At 44.8% G+C, this 21,882-nt stretch overlaps 1 protein-coding gene across 1 annotated transcript in view; it reads left to right on the top strand.

Annotated features, from left to right (window-relative positions):
* Window positions 1–21,882, top strand: part of LOC137429452 (uncharacterized) — a 397,376-nt gene that overhangs the window by 236,798 nt on the left and 138,696 nt on the right. The window contains 3 exon segments of the mRNA XM_078781072.1: window positions 11,735–12,057; window positions 15,287–15,551; window positions 16,482–16,699. Coding sequence (XP_078637198.1) covers window positions 11,735–12,057; window positions 15,287–15,551; window positions 16,482–16,699 — 806 coding nt within the window.

Below are 21,882 nucleotides of genomic sequence, written 5' to 3'. Positions count from 1 at the left end.
AACAAACAAACAAAAATAAATATATATATATATGTATGTATGTATATATATACATAATATATTTTATATATACACTACCGGTCAAAAGTTTTAGAGCACCACAATTTTTCAAGTTTTTATTGAAATTTACGCAGTTTAATGTCTCAATGTACTCTGAAATTAAGCATACACAAATAAACAATTGGAGATAAAAAATAAATCATCGAATCATTTTGTTTAGCAAAATTTAATTTAAAATTTTGACTCGGCAAAGTCGCCACCTTTTGCAGATATAACCGCCGAAACTACTCGTGGCATTCTTTCTACAATGGAAATCAAATATTGTTCGGGAACTTCTTCCCAACACTGTTTTTTTTTTTTTTTTTTTTTTTTTTTTTTTGTTGTATACAAGATCGAGGCTCGTGAAAGAGCGAACATTAATCACACAGAAAGACAAACCGACACATAAAAGAAATAACATCGGGAGCGGTAGACAAGATGAGGAGAGAGAGGGAAGGACACAAACAACATTTGAGAGCAGGGACCGAGAGACATGGAGACATCGAGAGATCTGTGGGAGGGAGAGGGCTTTGGGGGGGGAGGCATGGGAAGGGGGGGGGGGTGGGAGAGGTATACAACATATGGACACTGCCAGGACTTCCAGGAAAGAAGTTGGAGTTTCAAACAAGATGGATCTGGGGTGAATTAGTGGGGGTAGAAAAGATCAAGGTTTTGGATGGGGGAAGATAAGAGATGGTGGTGAACAGCTGTTGTAAAGACCTGGAGGGAGGAGTGGGATTGAAGGGAGTGTGGGAGTTTGTTCCAGAGGCGGGAGAAAAGAGGAATGAAAGAGTGAAGGTGAGCAGAGAGCCGAGATTTCGGCAGTTTAACCATCAGAGGGTTGCTGGCAGATCTTGTGCGACCTGTAGGAATATTTGGGGGACAGAGCACAGAGAGAGCTGGGGGAGCAAGGCCGGAGAGGAGTCGGTAGAAGACAGAAAGACCACCTACCTGCCTGCGGTGAGTGAGTGAAAGGCCCTCAGAGATAGCTTCATCGCGGGAGATTCCAATGATTCTGAAAGCTTTGGTTTCAACAGCGTGAAGCCGAGCTAGGTGTGAGGCAGGAGCACCAGCCCATAGGGGAGAACAGTATTCCATTGAGCTGCGGATGAAAGCCTTGTATGTGGTGAGGAGCTCAGGTGTGCCTAGGAAGGACTTCGCACGACGGAGGATGCCCAGTCAGCGACTGGCTTTGGAGGCCAGCTTTGAAATGTGGTTTTCCCAAGAAAGATCATGGCAGATAGTGAGACCCAAAAGCTTGAGCGACAGAACTTCTTGGAGAGGATTGTTGAGAAAGTAGATGGGAGGGTTGTCCAGTCGATCTTTTCGGAGAGACATAGTAAGAGTGTGAGATTTGTCAGGATTGAAAGGCATGTTCCACTTGTTTGACCAGTCTGTGATTTTGTCCAGGTCTTCAAAGAGTGAGGAGGCTGCAGACTGCCGATCTGAGGGAAGAGGAATGGAGCGGCAGAGAGTGGAGTCATCAGCAAAGAGATAGAGAGGATTTTCCAGAGAGTCGGAGAGATCATTGATAAAGACCAGAAAAAGCACAGGGCCCAGCACACTGCCTTGGGGAACTCCAGCCTGAACAGGAAGGGGAGATGAGAGAAATCCATTCAGGGCCACACGTTGACTACGACCAGAGAGGAAGTCCGCGAGCAATGCATGGAGATTTCCATGGATACCATAGGAGGAGAGTTTGGTGAGCAGAGCTGGGTGCCAGACCGTATCGAAGGCACGTGATATGTCAAGGGCGACAGCTCTGATTTCCTGTTTGGCATTGAGGACCTCCATCCATTGTTGAGGCAGCAGAAGCAGCATGTCCAGAATAGAGTGACCTGGTCTGAAACCAAATTGATGAGCAGAGATCAAGCCATTGGAGAAGAGGAAAGATTTCATATCCGAAGCAATGATGGATTCCATGACTTTGCTGATATTTGGGAGCAGGCTGATTGGTCTGTAGTTGCAAGGATCTGTTTTTGCACCTTTTTTGTGTAAAGCGGTAATGTTTGCTGATTTCCAGGATGCTGGCAGATGACCTTGAGGAAAAGATAGGGTGAAATGAACAGAGAGAGGGTGAGATAGAGCGGCAGAGCAGGATTTTAGGACCCGTGGGCTGATGCCGTCTGGTCCACTTGCAGAATCAGAGTCGAGGTTAGACAAAAACTCCTCCACCTTGTCAGGAGAGAAGGACACAGAGTCCAGGAGCAGTTGGGTTCGACTGTGAAAAGTGGGAACAGAGAGAGATGGGTTTGGGACTCAAGATTTTGAGGCAAACACAGAGTTGAGGCATTCGGCTTTGTCACGTGCGATGTCAACTGTGTGGCCATTTGAGGTAAGGGAGGGGATGGAGGGGGAACAAACACCAGAAACGGATTTGACCAGACGCCACCAGGATTTGGAGGAAGGAGACAGGTTAGAGAGTTCATTCTTGAGTGAGGAGAGATAGTGCTTCCTGGCACTCCTGAGGGTAGACACACACTTGTTCCGAGCTTGGTGGAAGGAACTGAGATTGCCTTCAATTGGATTAGCCTTCCAAGAGGCAAAGGCAAGTTGTTTCAGGGCAACTGCCTCACCACAAGATTCAGTGTACCATGGACGGGAGGAAGGGTAAGACAACTGAAGACGAGATGGGATAAATCTGTGCATGAGAGAGAGAGCAGTTTGCTTTGGAAGAAGCAAAAGTTCCCACAGAACTGTTGCAGAAGTTCCCACAAATGTGTTGCACTTGTAGGTTGCTTTGCTTTCACCCTTCTGTCCAGTTCATCCTAAACCAGCTCAATGGGGTTTAAGACTGGAGACTGTGCTGGCCATTCCATGATTTGAAGCCTACCGTCTTGTTCTTTTCCACGAAGGTAGTTTTGACACAGCCTGGAGTTGTGTTTAGGGTCATAATCTTGCTGTAGGATGAACTCCTGACCAACTAGGCGTATACCAGAGGGTATTGCATGGCGCTGCAAAATGCTGTGGTAGCCCTTTTGGTTCAGGGTGCCAGTCACTCTGTGGAAGTGACTGACTCTGGATCCAGCAAAAGAGCCCCAGACCATCACGCTTCCTCCTCCATGTTTGACAGTTGGTGTCACACACTGAGGAACCATCCTTTCGCCTACTCGACGGTGTACAAAAACCCTGCATGATGAACCAAAGATTTCAAATTTTGATTCATCGGTCCATAAGACATTCCTCCAGTCTTCAGTTGTCCACTGGCGGTGCTTCATGGCCCAGGCACGCCTCTTTTTCTTATTTTGCCATCTTAGCAATGGCTTTCTTACTGCCACTTGACCTGTCAAACCTGCAGCTCGAAGTCTTCTCTTCACAGTTGAAACTGAGACTTGCTTACTTCGACCAGTGTCAAGCTGTGCTTGAAGCTGTTGTCCTGTGAGCCGCCTATCACACAAGCTGTTGACTCTCATAAACTTGTCTTCTGATTCTGTTGTGGCTTTGGGTCTGCCAGACCTCTTCCTGTCAGAGTTTCTTCCAGTTTCCAAGTGCTTTTTTATGGTGTCGGAAACTGTACTCACTGACACCTTGGCTTTCTTTGCAATTTCTCTGAAGGAAAGACCGACACTTGTGAGGGTTATAATGGTCTGTCTGTCTTCCTTTGTTAATTGCCTTTTTCTCGCCATTATGATAGCAATATACTACTTCCTGCAGTGCAATATTGTCCAAATAATGCTTCAGAGGGTGTAATAACAGTCTGTTCCAATACTGCTTTTATACAGACAGGGGGTTTGTAATCAAGTAATCAGCAGAGGTTGGGACACCTGTAGGAATTGTTTGCATCAACTTTCAAGGCTTAATTTACTTACATTGCTGCAGAACAGCTGTGCGTTGTTAACCCATTACTTGTTCCCTGAAGTCGCCGGCGAGGTTTCGTTTATTCGCAGCTGTCTACGCTCTCCATCGAAATCGAAGTTAAGTAATTGTTCACATTTGTATTTTCGTTATAACTGTATTTATTTGATGGTGTTGTACGTATCGTGTGTCCCGAGGAAGATTTTCGGTGCAAATCTTTCATACCTGTATAGAAAATCGTGTTAATTCGTGTCGTGTCTTTTGGCTTTGAGGCCTTATACAGTGTCCAACCTTGAGGCTTTGTTTTTCTCTCAGCGGTCCATCGTTTGTGCTCCAATAACTTTCGTTCTCTGCTTTTCCCAGTCTTTTCACCCCATAGCCTACTTCCTTGTTTAAAATCAACTCAAAAAAACCCAAAAAAACATTTCCTTCTCTGTTCTTATTCTCTGTTCTCATTCGTTTATTCGTTCTTATTCATTCGTTCGTTCTTCGAACGATGTTCACTGTTATTACTGTTACTGTAACTAGGGCATGCCCGTACTATATCTATATCTAAAATTATATCCCCCCCTCTATTTACATGAAATGGTTTGGTCCATGAAATGTTTTGGTCCATTCGCAACGCCAAAGCGAACGGCGAACGCTTTACATGAAATGGTTTGGTGCATGAAATGTTTTGGTCCATTCGCAACGCCAAAGCGAACGGCGAACGGCTTGCGAGTACAGTGACAATCCCCCCGGGGTTTTAATTAGTTTTAAAACATCGTTTAACGCCAACATAGCGCCAACATAGTTTGCAAACGTGAAATAAATGAATACGCTCTCAAATGTGCCATCCGAGGCAGAGTGTGTCCGCCACGTTCGGCACACGTGATAGCTCGCTGCTCTCTGATTGGTTGAATCGTTTTTTGGACATAGCTCGGTAAGTAATTGTCCGATTAATATGAAACCTTGAAAAGGCACATCCTCGGGTCCCCAGCAATATACCTGGCAAGTTAAGTTTAAAGTATATCGGACCCGTGGTTGTCGAGAAACAGCGGTCACAGACAAACAAACGTACAAACGTACAAACGTACAAACAAACACACAGAGATTACTGGAATTATAGATAGATAACAGTTATTACTGTTATTACTGTTATTACTGTTCACTGTTAACGTTCACTGTTATTATCCTTAAAATGTTTACACTTTCCCCTCAAGTTCTGTATTCCGTCATATATTATAACACCTTTTTCTTCTTCTTCTTTAAAAGGTTGCTTTCGACTTGCTCACCAAATCTATTCATCCCCAAATAAAATTCCATCTCTTTCAGTGCCTCTTTTCTACATTCCCTAAACTCTCCTGCACTCCATCCTCCCTCCAGCGTCCTTAAACGTATTTTTGACTCGAAGGTCACAAGAAACTCATTTTGCAATAAATGTTCGTTTCCCATTAATCGTACACTTTCTAAAATCCAATCTCACCCCTCCCCTCCAAATCTTCCCGATAACCCCTCCCACCCAAATCTTCCCCATCACCACTCCCCTCCAAATCTTCTCCCTTGCCACTCCCCTCCTAATCCTCCCCATCACCCATCCCTTTCAAATCTGCCCCCTTGCCCCTTCTCTCCTAAACTCCCCCCACTCCTCCCTCCAGGTCTTTAAAACAGCTGTTCACCACCATCTCTTATCTTCCCCCATCCAAAACCTTGATCTTTTCTACCCCCGCTAATTCACCCCAGATCCACCTTGTTTGAAATTCCAACTTCTTTCCTGGAAGTCCTGGCAGTGTCCATATGTTTTATACCTCTCCCACCGCCCCCTTCCCACGCCCCCCCCCCCCCAAAGCCCTCGCCCTCTCTCAGATCTCTCGATGTCTCCATGTCTCTCGGTCCCTGCTCTCAAATGTTGTGTTTGTGTCCTTCCCCCTCTCTCCCCATCTTGTCTACCGCTCCCTGTTATATGTTTTATGTGTCGGTTTGTCTTTCTGTGTGATTAATGTTCGCTCTTTCACGAGCCTCGACCTTGTATACAAAAAAAAAAAAAAAAAAAAAAAAAAAAAAAATCCCTCCCCTCCAAGACTCTCCCTCGCCCCTCCCCTCCTAGACTCCCCACTCACCCCTCCCCTCCAAATCTCTCCCATATCCCATCCCTTTCAAATCCCTCCCATTGTCCCTTCCCTCCTAAACTCCCCCCTCGCCCCTCCCATTCAAATCTCCCCACCCTCATTTCTTCTCAATTTCCCCCCTCTCACTCCCCCTCCTCAAAGCATCCTCCCCGCTTCTTCCCCCTTCCAACTCTCACCTCCATCTCCCCCAACCTTCTGCCTCACTCTTCCCCCTCCTCAAATAACACCTCATTGTGCCTCACCCAATCTCCATCAAACCTTTTGTCCGCCCCATCCTTCCCTTTCTCCGAGCTATTCTGAAATCTCTGACACACCTTCAACAGCTCTCCCTACCTCTTCCACCTCTTCCACATCTTACCCTACCCCTCCTCCCCCCTGTTCTGTATCCGATGCTCCCCCTTCCTCTTCATTAACGGTATGGACCTCAAACATCCGGGGCCTTTGTTTAAACTCAACTGATCTATCCATACAGGTTGCTTCTGTCAAACCAGACGTGATCTGCTTAACAGAAACTTTCCTCCTTCATGATGTCTCTGATTCCTTAGTATCTCTCCCGGGTTACTCCCTCCTCCGGTATGATAGACCTATGCCTCGTCCTGGAGGTGGGGTTGCTATCTTTATCAAAAACTCTCTTCCTCACTCGCCCTGCACTGCACTCTCTCCACCTCACCCCCAGGAATACCTCTGGCTACGGATTCCCCTTCGCTCCCACCTCTTGTTCATATGTGTGGTGTACCGTCCACCAAACAGTGATGACTCCATCTACATCTCGCTGTCTGATAATATGGACCAACTTCTGTCTACTCATCCTAACTCTCTCTTCTTCATATGTGGTGATTTCAATTGTCACCATGCCAGTTGGCTGGGTGTGCGTAACTCTCTCACCAGCCATGGCTCCTCAGCAAAGGACTTCTGCGACTCACTGGGACTGACACAATCTGTCAATTTCCCGACCCGGATCTCAGTCAACGGAGCATCTTCTCTTCTGGACTTGGTTATGACTAACTTCCCTGAAAATGTCTGCTGCTCTTCTTCTGCTCCAATCGGCTCATCTGATCATGTGCTTGTTAAAGTGGACATCTCTCTGACCATTCTCAGGGAGCCTGCTCAGCGTCGACGAGTCTGGAATTTCACTCAGGCCAACTGGCACGGTCTTCAAGCAGCCATCAATCATCTGGACTGGTCTCCCATCTCTACCACCTCTGACATCAACTCATCCTGGGAATTCTTCCAAAGTAAATTGCTCTCTCTCATACACAGATTTATCCCATCTCGTCTTCAGTTGTCATACCCTTCCTCCCATCCATGGTACACGGAATCTTGTGGTGAGGCTGTTGCCCAGAAACAACTTGCCTTCGTCTCCTGGAAAGCAATTCCAACGGAAGGAAATCTCATTTCCTTTCACAAAGCCCGAAACAAGTGTGTGTCCACCCTCAGGAGAGCCAGGAAACAATATCTCTCCGTTCTCAGGACCGAACTCTCTTATCTATCTCCCTCTTCCAAATCCTGGTGGCGTCTGGTCAAATCTGTTTCTGGAGTTTGTTCCCCCTCCATCCCCTCCCTTACCTCAAACGGCTACACAGCTGACTCCGCACGTGAAAAAGCTGAATGCCTCAACTCTGTGTTTGCCTCTAAATCTTGTGGCCCAAACCCATCCCTCTCTGTACCCACCATACCCAGTCGTACCCAGCTGCTCCTGGACTCCGTGTCCTTTCCTCCTGACAAGGTGGAAAAGTTTTTGTCAACCCTCGACTCTGATTCTGCAACTGGACCTGACGGCATCAGCCCACAGGTCCTAAAATCCTGTTCTTCCACTCTTTCACTCCCTCTCTCTGTTCTCTTCACCCTCTCTTTTGCTCAAGGTCAACTACCATCTGCTTGGAAATCAGCCAACATCACCGCTTTGCACAAAAAAGGTGCAAAAACAGATCCTAGCAACTACAGACCAATCAGCCTTCTCCCAATTATCAGCAAAGTCATGGAATCCATCATTGCTTCGGATATGAAATCTTTCCTCTTCTCCAATGGCTTGATCTCTGATCATCAATTTGGTTTCAGACCGGGTCACTCTACTCTGGACATGCTGCTTCTGCTGTCTCAACAATGGATGGAGGTCCTCAATGCCAAACAGGAAATTAGAGCTGTCTCCCTCGACATATCACGTGCCTTCGATACGGTCTGGCACCCCGCTCTGCTCACCAAACCCTCCTCCTTTGGTATCCATGGAAATCTCCACGCATGGCTGGCAGACTTCCTCTCTCGTCGTAGTCAACGTGTGGCCATGAATGGGTTTCTCTCATCTCCTCTTCCTGTTCAGGCTGGAGTTCCCCAAGGCAGTGTTCTGGGCCCTGTGCTTTTTCTGGTCTTCATCAATGATCTCTCTGACTCTCTTGAAAATCCTCTCCATCTCTTTGCTGATGACTCCACTCTCTGACACTCCATTCCTCATCCCTCAGATCGGCAGTCTGCAGCCTCCTCACTCTCTGCAGACCTGGAAAAAAATCACAGACTGGGCAAACAAGTGGAACATGTCTTTCAATCCTGACAAATCTCACACTCTTACGATGTCTCTCCGAAAAGACCGACTGGACAACCCTCCCATCTACTTTCTGAATAATCCTCTCCAAGAAGTTCTGTCACTCAAGCTTTTGGGTCTCACTATCTGCCATGATCTTTCCAGGGAAAACCACATTTCCAAGCTGGCCTCCAAAGCCAGTCGCCGACTGGGCATCCTCCGTCGTGCGATGTCCTTCCTTGGCACACCTGAGCTCCTCACCACATACAAGGTTTTCACCTGCAGCTCAATGGAATACTGCTCTCCCCTCTAGGCTGGTGCTCCTGCCTCACACCTAGCTCGTCTTCACGCTGTTGAAACCGAAGCGTTCAGAATCATTGGAATCTCCCGCGATGACGCTATCTCCGAGGGCCTTTCACTTACTCACCGCAGGCAGGTTGGTGGTCTTTCCGTCTTCTACCGACTCCTCTCCGGCCTTGCTCCCCCAGCTCTCTCTGGGCTCTGTCCCCCAAATATTCCTGCAGGTCGCACAAGATCTGCCTGCAACCCTCTTATGGTTAAACTGCCAAAATCAAGACTCTCTGCTCACCTTCACTCCTTCATTCCTCTTTTCTCCCGCCAAAACTCCCTCACTCTCTTCAATCCCACTCCTCCCTCCAGGTCTTTAAAACGGCTGTTCACCACCATCTCTTATCTTCCCCAATCCAAAACCTTGATCTTTTCTACCCCCGCCAATTTCACCCCAAATCCACTTTTTTGAGGTGACTTTTGTCTTCTTTCCTGGAAGTCCTTGGTGTCCTTGCGTTTTATACCTATCCTGCCTCCCCCCAGGCCCTCTCCCTCCCACACATCTCCCGATGTCCCTGCTCTCAAATGTTGTGTTTGTGTGCTTCCTCCCCTTCTCTCCCCATCTTGTCGACCGCTCCCCTTTTTATATACTTTGTTTGCTTGCTTGTTTGTTTGATTTGTTTGTTTGATAAATGTTAGCTTTCACGAGCCTCGACTCTGTATACAAAAAAAAAAGGCCTTTTTTTTTTTACAATATAACTGTACAATTTACATTATTTCCCCGTTTTTGCTAACCTAAACTTTTTTTTAACCTCGAGCAGTTTACTGCTTACCTTTGTACCATTTCAGGTTATTCACTGGACTTGAATTGCTTAAACTTCAATAAAAACTGGAAAAATTGAGGTGTTCTAAAACTTTTGACCGGTAGTGTATATGCAGTGCATTCAGAAAGTATTCAGACCCCTTCACTTTTTTCACATTTTGTTATGTTGCAGCCTTATGCTGAAATCCTTTAAATTCTTTTTTTCCCCTCATCAATCTACACTCAATACCCCATAATTACAACAGAGAAAACAGGATTTTAGAAAGTTTTGCAAATTTATTAAAAAGAAAAAACTGAAATATCACATTGACATAAGTATTCAGACCCTTTGCTATGACACTTGAAATTTAGCTCAGGTGCCTCCCATTTCTCTTGATCATCTTTGAGATGTTTCGACACCTTGATTGGAGTCCACCTGTGGTAAATTCAATTGATTGGACATGATTTGGAAAGGCACACACCTGTCTATATAAGGTCTCACAGCTGATAATGCATATCAAGAGCAAAAACTACGCCATGAGGTCAAAGGAACTGCCTGCAGAGCTCAGAGACAGGATTGTGTCGAGGCACAGATCTGGGGAAGCCTACAAAAAAAATTCTGCTGCATTGAAGGTTCCCAAGAGCACAGTTGCCTCCATAATTCTTAAATGGAAGAAGTTTGGAACAACCAGGACTCTTCCGAGAGCTGGCCGCCCGGCCAAACTGAGCAATCGGGGGAGAAGGGCCTTGGTAAGAGAGGTGAACAAGAACCCGATGGTCACTCTGGCTGAGCTCCAGAGATCCTGTGTGGAGATAGGAGAAACTTCCAGAAGGACAACCATCACTGCAACACTCCACCGATCTGGGCTTTATGGCAGAGTGACCAGACGGAAGCGTCTCCTCAGTGAAAGACACATGAAAGCCCACTTGGAGTTTGCAAAAAAGCACCTAAAGGACTCTCAGACTGTGAGAAACAAGATTCTGTGGTCTGATGAAACCAAGATTGAACTGTTTGGCCTCAATTCTAAGCGTCATGTCTGGAGGAAACCAGGCACCGCTCATCACCTGCCCAATACCATTCCAACGGTGAAGCATGGTGGTGGCAGCATCATGCTGTGGGGGTTTTTTCAGCAGCAGGGACTGGGGGACTGGTCAGGGTTGAGGGAACAATGAATGAAGCAAAGTACATATCCTTAATGAAAACCTGAAACAGAGCGCTCAGGACCTCAGACTGGGCCGAAGGTTCATCTTCCAACAGGACAATGACCTGAAGTACACAGCCAAGACAACACAGGAGTGGCTTAGGGACAACTCTGTGAAGGTCCTTGAGTGGCCCAGCCAGAGCCCTGATTTTAACCCAATCGAACATCTCTGGAGAGACCTGAAAATGGCTGTCCACCAACGGTCCCCATCCAATCTGACAGAGCTTGAGAGGATCTGCAGAGAAGAATGGCAGAAAATCCCCAAATCCAGGGGTGCAAAGCTTGTCGCGTCATACCCAAGAAGACTCAAGGCTGTAATTGCTGCCAAAGGTGCTTCAACTAAGTACTGAGTTAATTGTCTGAATACCTCAGTCAATGTGATATTTCAGTTTTTTCTTTTTAATAAATTTGCAAAACTTTCTAAAATCCTGTTTTCTCTTTGTCATTATGGGGTATTGTGTGGAGATTGATGAGGGGAAAAAATGAATTTAAACGATTTCAGCATAAGGCTGCAACATAACAAAATGTGAAAAAAGTGAAGGGGTCTGAATACTTTCTGAATGCACTGTATATATAAAGTAATGGCTTGAGGTTTTGATTTAAATCAAATGAATCCTTCTGCAGTTCTCCAACATTTAATGAGCAAAATAAACAACTGCTTGATGTTTCGATCAGCAACACGGACAAACGTGCATCCACTGTCCTTTCTCAAGAGTAAAGAAAAACAATTCTATACCCTCCCTTATATAAGGGGGAAATGCCCCCTCTCCCTCCCCTTTCCCCCATGAGTGGGATACAATCATAAGCAGTTCAGCCTGGTAGAGGTATGCCCTCTACTGAGGGCCATCATCGTTAAAATTGCGTCCCTCAGAATGCTGACATGACAATGTCCATGGATGTGGGACAATGTTCACAATGTCATTTATTGTACACTTTCTGAGAACGTGACTCCTTTTTAAGTGTTTTTTGTAATTTATCTTTTCAGCTGTTGATCTGGTGTTTTTGTTGGATGGGTCACATAACATTGCGCTGTCAGACTTTGACGTGATGAAGCAAATGGTGGATACAATCGTTGGAGTTTTCGATGTTGAGCAGGAAAAAACCCAAGTGGGGCTGGTGCAGTATGGTGGGCAGCCTCGCTCTGAGTTCTACCTGAACACGTATCGATCGAAGGCAGAAATTACTGATGCCCTCCAGAACATCAAGCCTAAGGGTGGCCAGTCAAACTTGCGTGAGGGCCTTGAACTGTTGCGACGAGATCAATTTGTAGAAGGAAGAGGTGGCCGAGCCAAAGACGGTGCAATGCAGGTATCAAAACTATTGCCTACTCTTACCTCATTTCTATTTTTTAAACCTTTTTGGAGCTTCAAAATCTCTGAGGTGCCATTGTGAAATTTGCAAAATGTCTTCATAGACTTGTTCACATGATTGCCCCACAAGACAGGAAAATATGAGATTTTGGTCAGTATAAATGTTGTATAATTTGAATACCTCAATCTTTAGAAGTTTATTTTGTAAAATTTCTTTTTTCAAGAATATTTTGGAAAGTGAATAATATCAAAACAGACAACATTCATGTTCTCTCTAAGTATATGCAAATGATTGAATATTAGTCATTAGCCCTTGTGTCATAGTGTGGGTTGGAGGCAAATTGTTGTTTCTCAACAGTTCATGAACAACTTATCAAGTGGATAAAGTGAGAGTTGCAAGCTGTTTGGATATTCTTCAAAAAATATTCACCACCCCAACCTTTGGATGATCGAATTTGTTAGAGATGGCACCATTGGTGAATGCTCATAAGCAGTGCAGCGTCGATGGAAACTATTACTTGAATATTAAGGAAACAAATGGAGAGGAGGAAGAATAGGAGAGGAACAAGATAGGCAGGAATAAAATTGAATCAGGAACAAGAAAGAGTTTTTCCCCTCCAATCTGTTTTTGTGTTTTGAAGAAATGAGCATGTTGAACATGTTCTATTATTGTAAACCTGAAGTTTCTAATCACATCTTTCAAAATGTTCCTGAAGGGTTCACAAATTACTATGAATTACAATTACCTTTTCTTTCCTTTAAAAAAACCACAACACAAAAATGAACATTAAGTACGTTTTTTTTATTCAAAGCTGTAGTTATCCTTTTTTTTTTGTATGCAAGATCGAGGCTTGTGTAAGAGCTAACATTAATCACAAAAATAATAATAAAACAGACACACAAAACATACAATAAAGGGAATGGGTGACAAGATGGGGAGAGAGAGGGAAGCACACAAGTACAACAGCAGAGAACAGGGACATTGGGAGATCTGGGGGAGGGAGAGGGCTTGGGGTTAGGAGGCATGGGAAGGGGGGTGGGGGATGGGAGAGGTAAAAAAAACACATGGACACTGCTAGGACTTCCAAGAAATAAGTTGGTATTTCAAAAATGTGGATCTGGGGTGAATTAACGGGGGTAGAAAAGATCAAGGTTTTGGATGTGGGAAGATAATAGATGGCGGTGAACAGCTGTTTTAAAGACCTGGAGGGAGGAGTGGGATTGAAGGGAGTGAGGGAGTTTGTTCCAGAGGTGGGAGAAAAGAGGTATGAAAGAGTGAAGGTGAGCAGAGAGCCTAGATTTTGGCAATTTCACCAGAAGAGGGTTGCTGGCAGATCTTGTGCGACCTGTAGGAATATTTGGGGGACAGAGCACAGATAGAGTGAGGGGAGCTAGGGCAGATAGGAGTCGGTAGAAGACAGAAAGACCACCTTCAGGCCTGCGGTGAGTGAGTGAAAGGCCCTCACAATGAGCTTCTTTGCGGGAGATTCCAATGATTCTGAAAGCTTTGGTTTCAACAGCGTTGAAGCCGAGCTAGGTGTGAGGCATGAGCACCAGCCCAGAGGGGAGAGCAGTATTCCATTGAGTTATGGATGAAAGCCTTGTATATGGTGAGGTGCTCAGGTATGCCAAGGAAGGACTTCACATGACGGAGGATGCCCAGTCAGTGCCTGGCTTTGGAGGCCAGCTTGGAAATGTGGTTTTTCCAGGAAAGATGTGGCAGAACTTATTCGAGAGGATTGTTGAGAAAGTAGATGGAAGGGTTGTCCAGTTGGTCTTTTCGGAGAGACATAGTCAATAATGTGAGATTTGTCAGGATTGAAAGACATGTTCCACTTGTTTTCCCAGTCTCTGATTTTGTCCAGGTCTGCAAAGAGTGAGGAGGCTGCAGACTGCTGATTTGAGGGATGAGGAATGGAGCGGCAGACTGTGGAGTCATCAGCAAAGGGATAGAGAGGATTTTCCAGAGAGTCGGAGAGATCATTGATGAAGACCAGAAAAAGCACAGGGCCCAGAATACTGCCTTGGGGAACGTCAGCCTGAACAGGAAGGGAGATGAGAGAAATATATTCAGGGCCACACGTTGACTACGACCAGAGAGGAAGTCCACAAGCCATGCGTGGAGATTTCCATGGATGCCATAGGAGGAGAGTTTGGTGAGAAGAGTGGGGTGCCAGACCATATCGAAGGCACGTGATACGTCAAGGGAGACAGCTCTGATTTCCTGTTTGGCATTGAGGACCTCCATCCATTGTTGAGACAGCAGAAGCAACATGTCCGGAATAGAACGACCTGGTCTGAATCCAAATTGATGATCAGAGATCAAGCCATTGGAGAAGAGGAAGGATTTGATATCCGAAGCAATGATGGATTCCATGACTTTGATGATCAGAGATCAAGCCATTGGAGAAGTGGAAGGATTTGATATCCGAAGCAATGATGGATTCTATGACTTTGCTGATCATTGGGAGCAGACTGATTGGTCTGTAGTTGCAAGGATCTGTTTTTGTACCTTTTTGTGGAAAGCGGTAATGTTGGCTGATTTCCAAACTGATGGCAGATGACCTTGAGCAAAAGAGAAGGTGAAGAGAATTGAGAGAGTTTGTGAAAGAGTGGCAGAGCAGGATTTTAGGACCTGTGGGCTGATGCCGTCTGATCCAGTTGCAAAATTAGAGTCGAGGTTTGACAAACTTCTCCACCTTGTCAGGAGAGAAAGACACAGAGTCCAGGAGCAGTTGGGTTCGACTGGGAAAGGTGGGTACAGAGAGGGATGGGTTCGGGACACAAGATTTTGAGGCAAACACAGAGTTGAGGCATTCGGCTTTGTCACGTGCGGTGTCAACTGTGTAGCCATTTGAGGAAAGAGAGGGGGGTGGATGGGGAACAAACACCAGAAACAGATTTGACCAGACGCCACCAGGATTTTGGGGGAAGGAGACAGGTAATAACTTTTGGAGGAAGAAAAGGAGACGACATGCACTTTTATCTTCATGAACTATATTATGTCATCAATTACTACACGAATAGATAACTTCCAACATTTGTGTATTTTAAAGCTGACAAGTTCTGCTGGACTTGGTTTTTGAACTGTATTTCATCTTTTGAGAACATCGAAGGGAACTCCGTTGCTTCACGTTTCTCATAGTTGCAATACCCACACCTTTGCTTCATGAAAAGGACTTCAACTCACAAAATGTTTTCATTATTGTTATGCTATTCATACACAGGTGGCAATCATATTGTCAGGGAGCACTTCAGTGGAAGATCCCACAATGGCAGCAAAATCATTACAAGAAGCTGGTGTCAACATATTTGCCATGGGAGCGGGGAAGACGGACAAAAACCAGCTGCTGAGGATTGGAGATAAACCAACAGATAACTTTGTGTTTTACAAAGAAGATTATTTGGACCTTGCCCATGAGTTGTCAAAAATGGGCACTTCTCTTGGACATTTGATTGGAGTGCCCATTAAAATCCAGGTCCACACGAAAGGTTAGTGGCAATAAGGCACGTCAAGACATGGAGTGGAATGCATGTTCCTGCAGCATGCACTACCAACAACTGATGTTGATCATTAATAATGAGATTGCTTTGGACAAGTGCTCAAATGTTTCCTTTGTTACAATGACATGGTAGAATGGCTTAAAAAGGAAATGTTATATCCTCCCAAATATACTACAATTCATTGAAAAAAATGGGTTAACACATCCGATTAGGTGTTAAACGCCAAAAACGTCAGCCTATCCTTGCTTCATACTGTTTCCTGTGGCTTCCCATGGGGATGGGAATTATTATTCGAATATTAAAGAAACAACTGGAGAGAAGGAAGAATAGAAAAGGAACAAGATAAGCAGGAATAAAATTGAATCAGGAAAAAGAGTTTCCATAAAAAAAGAAAAAAGAGTGAAAATAATGTTTCCATCGTTTGTCATCGTTTCCAAAATGCAGAGAACTCTCCCCCGTACCCCCCCCCCCCGCCGCCCCCCATTACCTTGGAGCACCCTGATCTGAAATCTGAAAATGTAAGAGCGAGTGATCCTGCGGAGCATTGAGTGGAGGGGCATATCGGGTTTCAGAGCAATCGGTTGGTAAAAAGGGACGAGCAGGGATCCAAAGTTTGGGGGTTAACTCCCCTGGGAGCCCACATGATCCGAAATGGAAAAATCAAAGCCCGAGCGATTGTATAGGACACCGTCTGGTATTCATGTGTCAATTTTCAAAACAATCACCCAGGTGATAAGGGAGGAGTAGAGAAAATATCAAAACGTTAACGGACGGATGACCGGACTGATGGACATCCAGACGTCATGACCCATTTTATAAGTTCACCTCTTTTGAGAATTGAGATGAGATGCCCTAATAATACATAAATGGTCACTTGTACATGATATTTCGCTAACGCTGTGGCCTCTACTCTGTCAGTTATAACACACCCTCCAGAGTCCATGACAGGTCCTGATATCGTTTTCTTGTTGGATGGCTCCAATAATGTGGGTTCAAGAAATTTTGAACTTATTCGACAGTTGGCCGCTCATGTGACAAAGGGTCTGAATGTTGCTCCAGAGCAGAGCCAGGTGGCTGTTGTGCAGTATGGAAGCACTCCACGCACAGAATTCAACCTGATTTCCCATAAAGATAAGGTAAACCATGCATTTCATTTTGTTTTAATGATACACAACCTTCCGAGATTGGACGAGATCGGGCGTATTCAGGGTGGTATGATCGTCGGCTGTTGAAAAGTGACTGGTTGAGAAGAGTGATGGAAATGAATGTAGATGGAAGTAGAGGACGGGGAAGATCGAGAAATACTTGGCTAAAGGTGGTGGAAGAAGAAATGCGGGCAAGGGAGTTAACAAGGAGAGATGCAGAAAATAGGGCAAAATGGAGAAGATTGTCATGGGGACCGCAAGGCTAACCCCCGCTCTAGCAGGCAAAATGGCCTTAAAATGCATGTTGTGTTGTTTGAAAAGCAAGGTTTTCTGTCAATTAAGATACACAAAATCAAGGTTTGTGGAAGCATGAAATGATGGTGAATATTAGAGACAGTGGAGTAATGGGGAAGAGGCAGACATGGGGCACATAAACTGGATTTATATAGGTATAGTAGTAGAGAGGTGGTGGTTGAGTTTGTCTGGATTGAAGAGATGAAGAACAGGGATGGAAGAACCACCTTTAGAGGCCATTTTTCCCCACAGAGCAGGGGTTGGCCTTTTTTGGAACAGGGATGGAAGATGGTGTAAAATGGCACGGGACTGCTACCCGGAAGACCTGGAGAGAAAAACATATTTGAACTGACATTGGTAATGATTCAACATTGGAGAGAGGTGCACAAATGGTGAGCTTTATATATATATATATACAGACTTGGCATTTAATGTGGAATATTTTTTTTGTGGGGGTGAACTTACTTTTCAAGATGTCTTAGAACCAAAAGTTCATTGGAATTATGTTGAAATAATTCTATATTTTGTTAATGTGACCTTTAAAAGAAACAAAAACCACATTTGACATTTCGAAGCAAATAAATTGATCCTTGAAAGTGATGTAAACTGAAATCGAACTCAATTCATGGACAGTACTGTGTTAAACTTCTGTGCGTTTTCCAGAAGTATCTCTTTATTTTGCACATTAGCCAAAATGTTTTTTTAAACAAAAACAAAAGTTAAATTACGACTGGGATTACGGACAGTAAAATTACAGTTCAGTACTTCGTGTAACCCCCACGAGCATTCAGGAGAGCACGTACACGTTGAGGCATGCTGTTCACGAGATTTGCCAAGGTTTGGACAGGAATCGCTTCCCATGCAGTGACAATAGCCTGCTGCAATTCACGCACAGAGGCAGGCTGCTGGTCCAAGTGGTCGATTTGACGCGTTAATTCTGCCCACAAGTTCTCTATCGGATTCATATCCGGGGACATGGCAGGCCACTCCATATGCTCTACACCACGGTCAGCAAGAAAGTGTTGGATCATGCGAGCACGATGAGGCCATGCATTGTCATCTTGGAAGACAAAGTTTCCTCGAAAGGCTGCACGAGCAAATGGAAGCAATGTTTCTTCCAGAATGGCCCTGTACTTGAACTGGTTCAGGTTTCCATTCAGAACAACCAGGTCAGTTTTGCCCCCTGCATGAAAAGCAGCCCAAACGGTCACCCCACCACCTCCAGCTTGGACTCTTGGCACTATGCAATCTTCGTTGTAGGCTTCATGCACTTGTCTGCACACTCGGACACGGTCATCTTGACGATAGACCAGAAATCTAGACTTGTCACTGAAGATCACGTGATTCCAGTGTCCTGGCTGCCATTGACGGTGCTCTCTGGCCCACTGCAATCAGCGCTGGCGGTGTTGTCTGGTCAGGCGTGGCTTTCTCAGGGGATGCCTGCCACGATAGCCTGCTTGAACCAGTCGTTGGTCGACTAGCCTTCTGGATACAGGCACATTTGTCAGCTGCTGCCACTCAGCCCTAAGCCGATTAGCTGACTTGGTATTGCTATTGCGGACTAACCGGTGCAGCTGGCGATCATCCCTCCTTGTGGTTCTGCGGAGACGTCCTGGCCTCGGTATTGGAGTAGGGACGGGACACCCCTCTGAGCATTTCGTTTCAGGATCTTTGACACCTGACCTTGAGTGATGCCATACTGCCGAGCAATAGCACGCTGTTTCATGCCGGAATTTCGTAAAGCCACCACTCCATGACAAACAGCATTGTCGAGTTGACGGACCATCTCCCGAGGAAGCGGCAATAACTTTTTGAGACGTGCAGCAGTTGTTTTCCACTAATACAGAACGCAACAACCCTCGCATACCCGACTGTGAAGCCAATCATCAAATGCACCTGTCCGTACATTTTGCCATGCCACCTGTGATATAATCCTGTTGTTGACTTCTTGAAGCGACAGACAATCAGTGACATGGTTCTTTTCACAAATAAATCACCAAAGTGTAAAATAAACTCACCAGATTGATATACTGAGTTAAGAAAGTAAACCCAAGTCAAGAAAAAAAAAATTCCATGTTAAATGCCAAGTCTGTATATTGGTATGTATTACCTCCCCAGACCCCGGTTACGGTGCACCTCAGAGTCTCGCGGGACCACGGCAGAAAGATTTGTTATTTTGACTGTTCTAATAAACCATGGTAAAACTACACCAATGCAATTGTAGAACAAAACAAGTAACTGTATCAAGAACTCTCACATACACAATAATAACACTCTTAAAGAAAGTACAATTAAAATATCACTTGCATCAAATGGACAATACCTATGATTGTACCATCATTCCCCAATGCTCTCAAAGCAATAAACTCACAATACGCCAAACGTGAGTGGAATGTAACATTCCCCAAAGTCTTTGCACAAGTCCCCACGCTGGTTGAACGTTGAAGTCTTGCCGAACGACGAAAACAGGCAGGTATCGGCACGGTGGCGGACGAGGGGTTACGAGGTGGGAGGTCGGCATGGGAATTGAGCCGATATGGAAACCAACGGCACGCCACACAATGATGTTGATATGGGAATCCCAACGACAAACACGATGCACCAATCGGACAGCCTCTTCGAGGATAAAATGGCGTATAGGCCTGTAATGGAGGTGCTGGCTCCCTCCAACAATAACTCACCATTGGTGATAAAACCTGAGACGCAGGTTTATTTGCAATTGCAATATGTGACGATGTCGCGGGCAATCCCTTTCACGGGAAGCCTCAACTCATTCTTGCGTCTAGCCCCACGGAGCTCGATTTTTTTTTTTTTGCCATTTCACTTTTCACCTAATTTTCAGTGTTGTGTCGCTAACTAACCTCATAACTGATTATACATTATTTTCTATCTCATTTCAAGGTCAGTAACCTTCGTTTTGACATTTCAAGGTCACAAAGGTCAAATTTTCAAAGTTGTCGGAATCGAACCGAATTTTCGAAATCGAACCGAAGAATACGGCTCGCTCGTGAACCATCGTCTCTCCTGACTTGTTTTATATAAATTTTGTTTTGTTTGTTTATTTTGGCTTCAAACTAAGTTTGTTTTCTTTGTTTGTGGTTTACGTTTTTATGCGCATATGTTTGTTACTCTTTCACAGCCGAACCATACTATCTAAAGGCCCCAAATTTTGTTCTAGGTACTTCAGAATCTGGGCAAGTTTTTAGGCTACCACACGTTAGACTTGAAGTCTGGTTTGAGGCCACCAAAGGTCACTATAAAGTGTGTAATGAGATGAGATCTCACCAAATAGGAGAGTTCGGGTCAGACGGTACTTATGCTGGCCACCATGCACCCATAACTCTATTGCTTTTCAATGTCCAACACATACCGAAACCACCACAGGGAAAAGCCCGGGCAGTGCTGGTACCCCTACTCCCTCCCCATCCCCCTCGTAGTGATAATATAATATGTATTGCAAAAATTCGAGTTTTTCAATTTCCTAATTTATTTCTATGTACAGTACTTAAAGGTAACTGATATTAAATTGACTTTCACAGAAATTTGAATAATCCACCTATATTGCACACTTCAAACATCCCACACATGTTTATTGGGGAATAGCACTAAAAAAGTGAAAATAACCCAAATATTTGCACAGGACTGTATATATAAACATACTATTAGGGCATGCTGGCACACACTGCAAGCAACTACTCGGTGCGTCCTATGTACAGACATAATAAATACAAGCTCTACATATTTAATGGATGCTTTCTGGTTGCACTCTGTAAGCAGCTAAATACCTCAAAATAAATCAAGAATTGGTGAGTAGAATGACCTCGTTATTGAAAAATTATAGCTATAGTAATTTAAAATGTAAGTTTGGCAAAAGTTGTAACATAAGAGGTGCTCGAGGTTCGTGTTAGCATTGCCTAGCAAACAGTTCGAGTGTAAGCTCCTTTGTCTTGTGTCACGTGACCTGCAGTGAGCAGACCAAGTCTGCACCGACCTCCTTTTATTTCAGGATATTTTTGCTTATGGGAATTTTCCGATGTTTTTGTGATTTTTCCTGGGATAATGGCTTCAATTTACTTCACCATTAAAATTTTCAGCTTTTTATGCCACAAAGAAAGTACTAAGCACTTATATCAGTGAGTGAGTGAATGAGTGATCAGTGTTTAGAAAGAGATTTATATATTAGATACATGCATGTCTATAGTAAATATATCACCCTTGGGATGTCAATTTGCCCTGCCCACTGTTCTCCTCTTCACTCCCCCCCAAACCCACCCACAGTGAAATAAATCGATAAGCTGATTGGTCCAAATGAGAATATTAGCAGGCAAATCCAATGAGCATTTTAGGTTGGCCTGTGTAGTTATTATTATTTTTTTTTTTTGTATACTGAATCGAGGCTCGTGAAAGAGCTAACATTAACTTCACAAACAAATCAACCAGACAAACAAAATATATAACAAGAGGGAGCGGAAAGCAAGATGGGGAGAGAAGGGGAAGCACACAAACACAACATTTGAGAGCAGGGAGATGTGTGGAAGGGAGAGGGCTTGGGGGGAAGAGGCGTGGGAATGGGGGGGGGGGGGAGGGAGAAGTATAAAACACAAGGACACCAAGGACTTCCAGGACAGAAGTTGGTATTTCAAAAAAGTGGAATTGGGGTGAAATTAGCGGGGGTAGAAAAGATCAAGGCTTTGGATGGGGGAAGATAAGAGATGGTGGTGAACAGCTGTTTTAAAGACCTGGAGGGTGGAGTGGGATTGAAGAGAGTGAGGGAGTTTGTTCCAGAGGCGGGAGAAAAGAGGAATGAAGGAGTGAAGGTGAGCAGAGAGTCTTGATTTTGGCAGTTTGACCATAAGAGGGTTGCAGGCAGATCTTGTGCG

The sequence above is a fragment of the Myxine glutinosa genome, chromosome 6 (genome assembly GCF_964187855.1).
Source record: "Myxine glutinosa chromosome 6, kmMyxGlut1.1, whole genome shotgun sequence".
Taxonomy (NCBI): domain Eukaryota; kingdom Metazoa; phylum Chordata; class Myxini; order Myxiniformes; family Myxinidae; genus Myxine; species Myxine glutinosa.
Note: the sequence above shows the minus strand (reverse complement) of the source record. Positions and strands in the feature narration are given on the sequence as shown.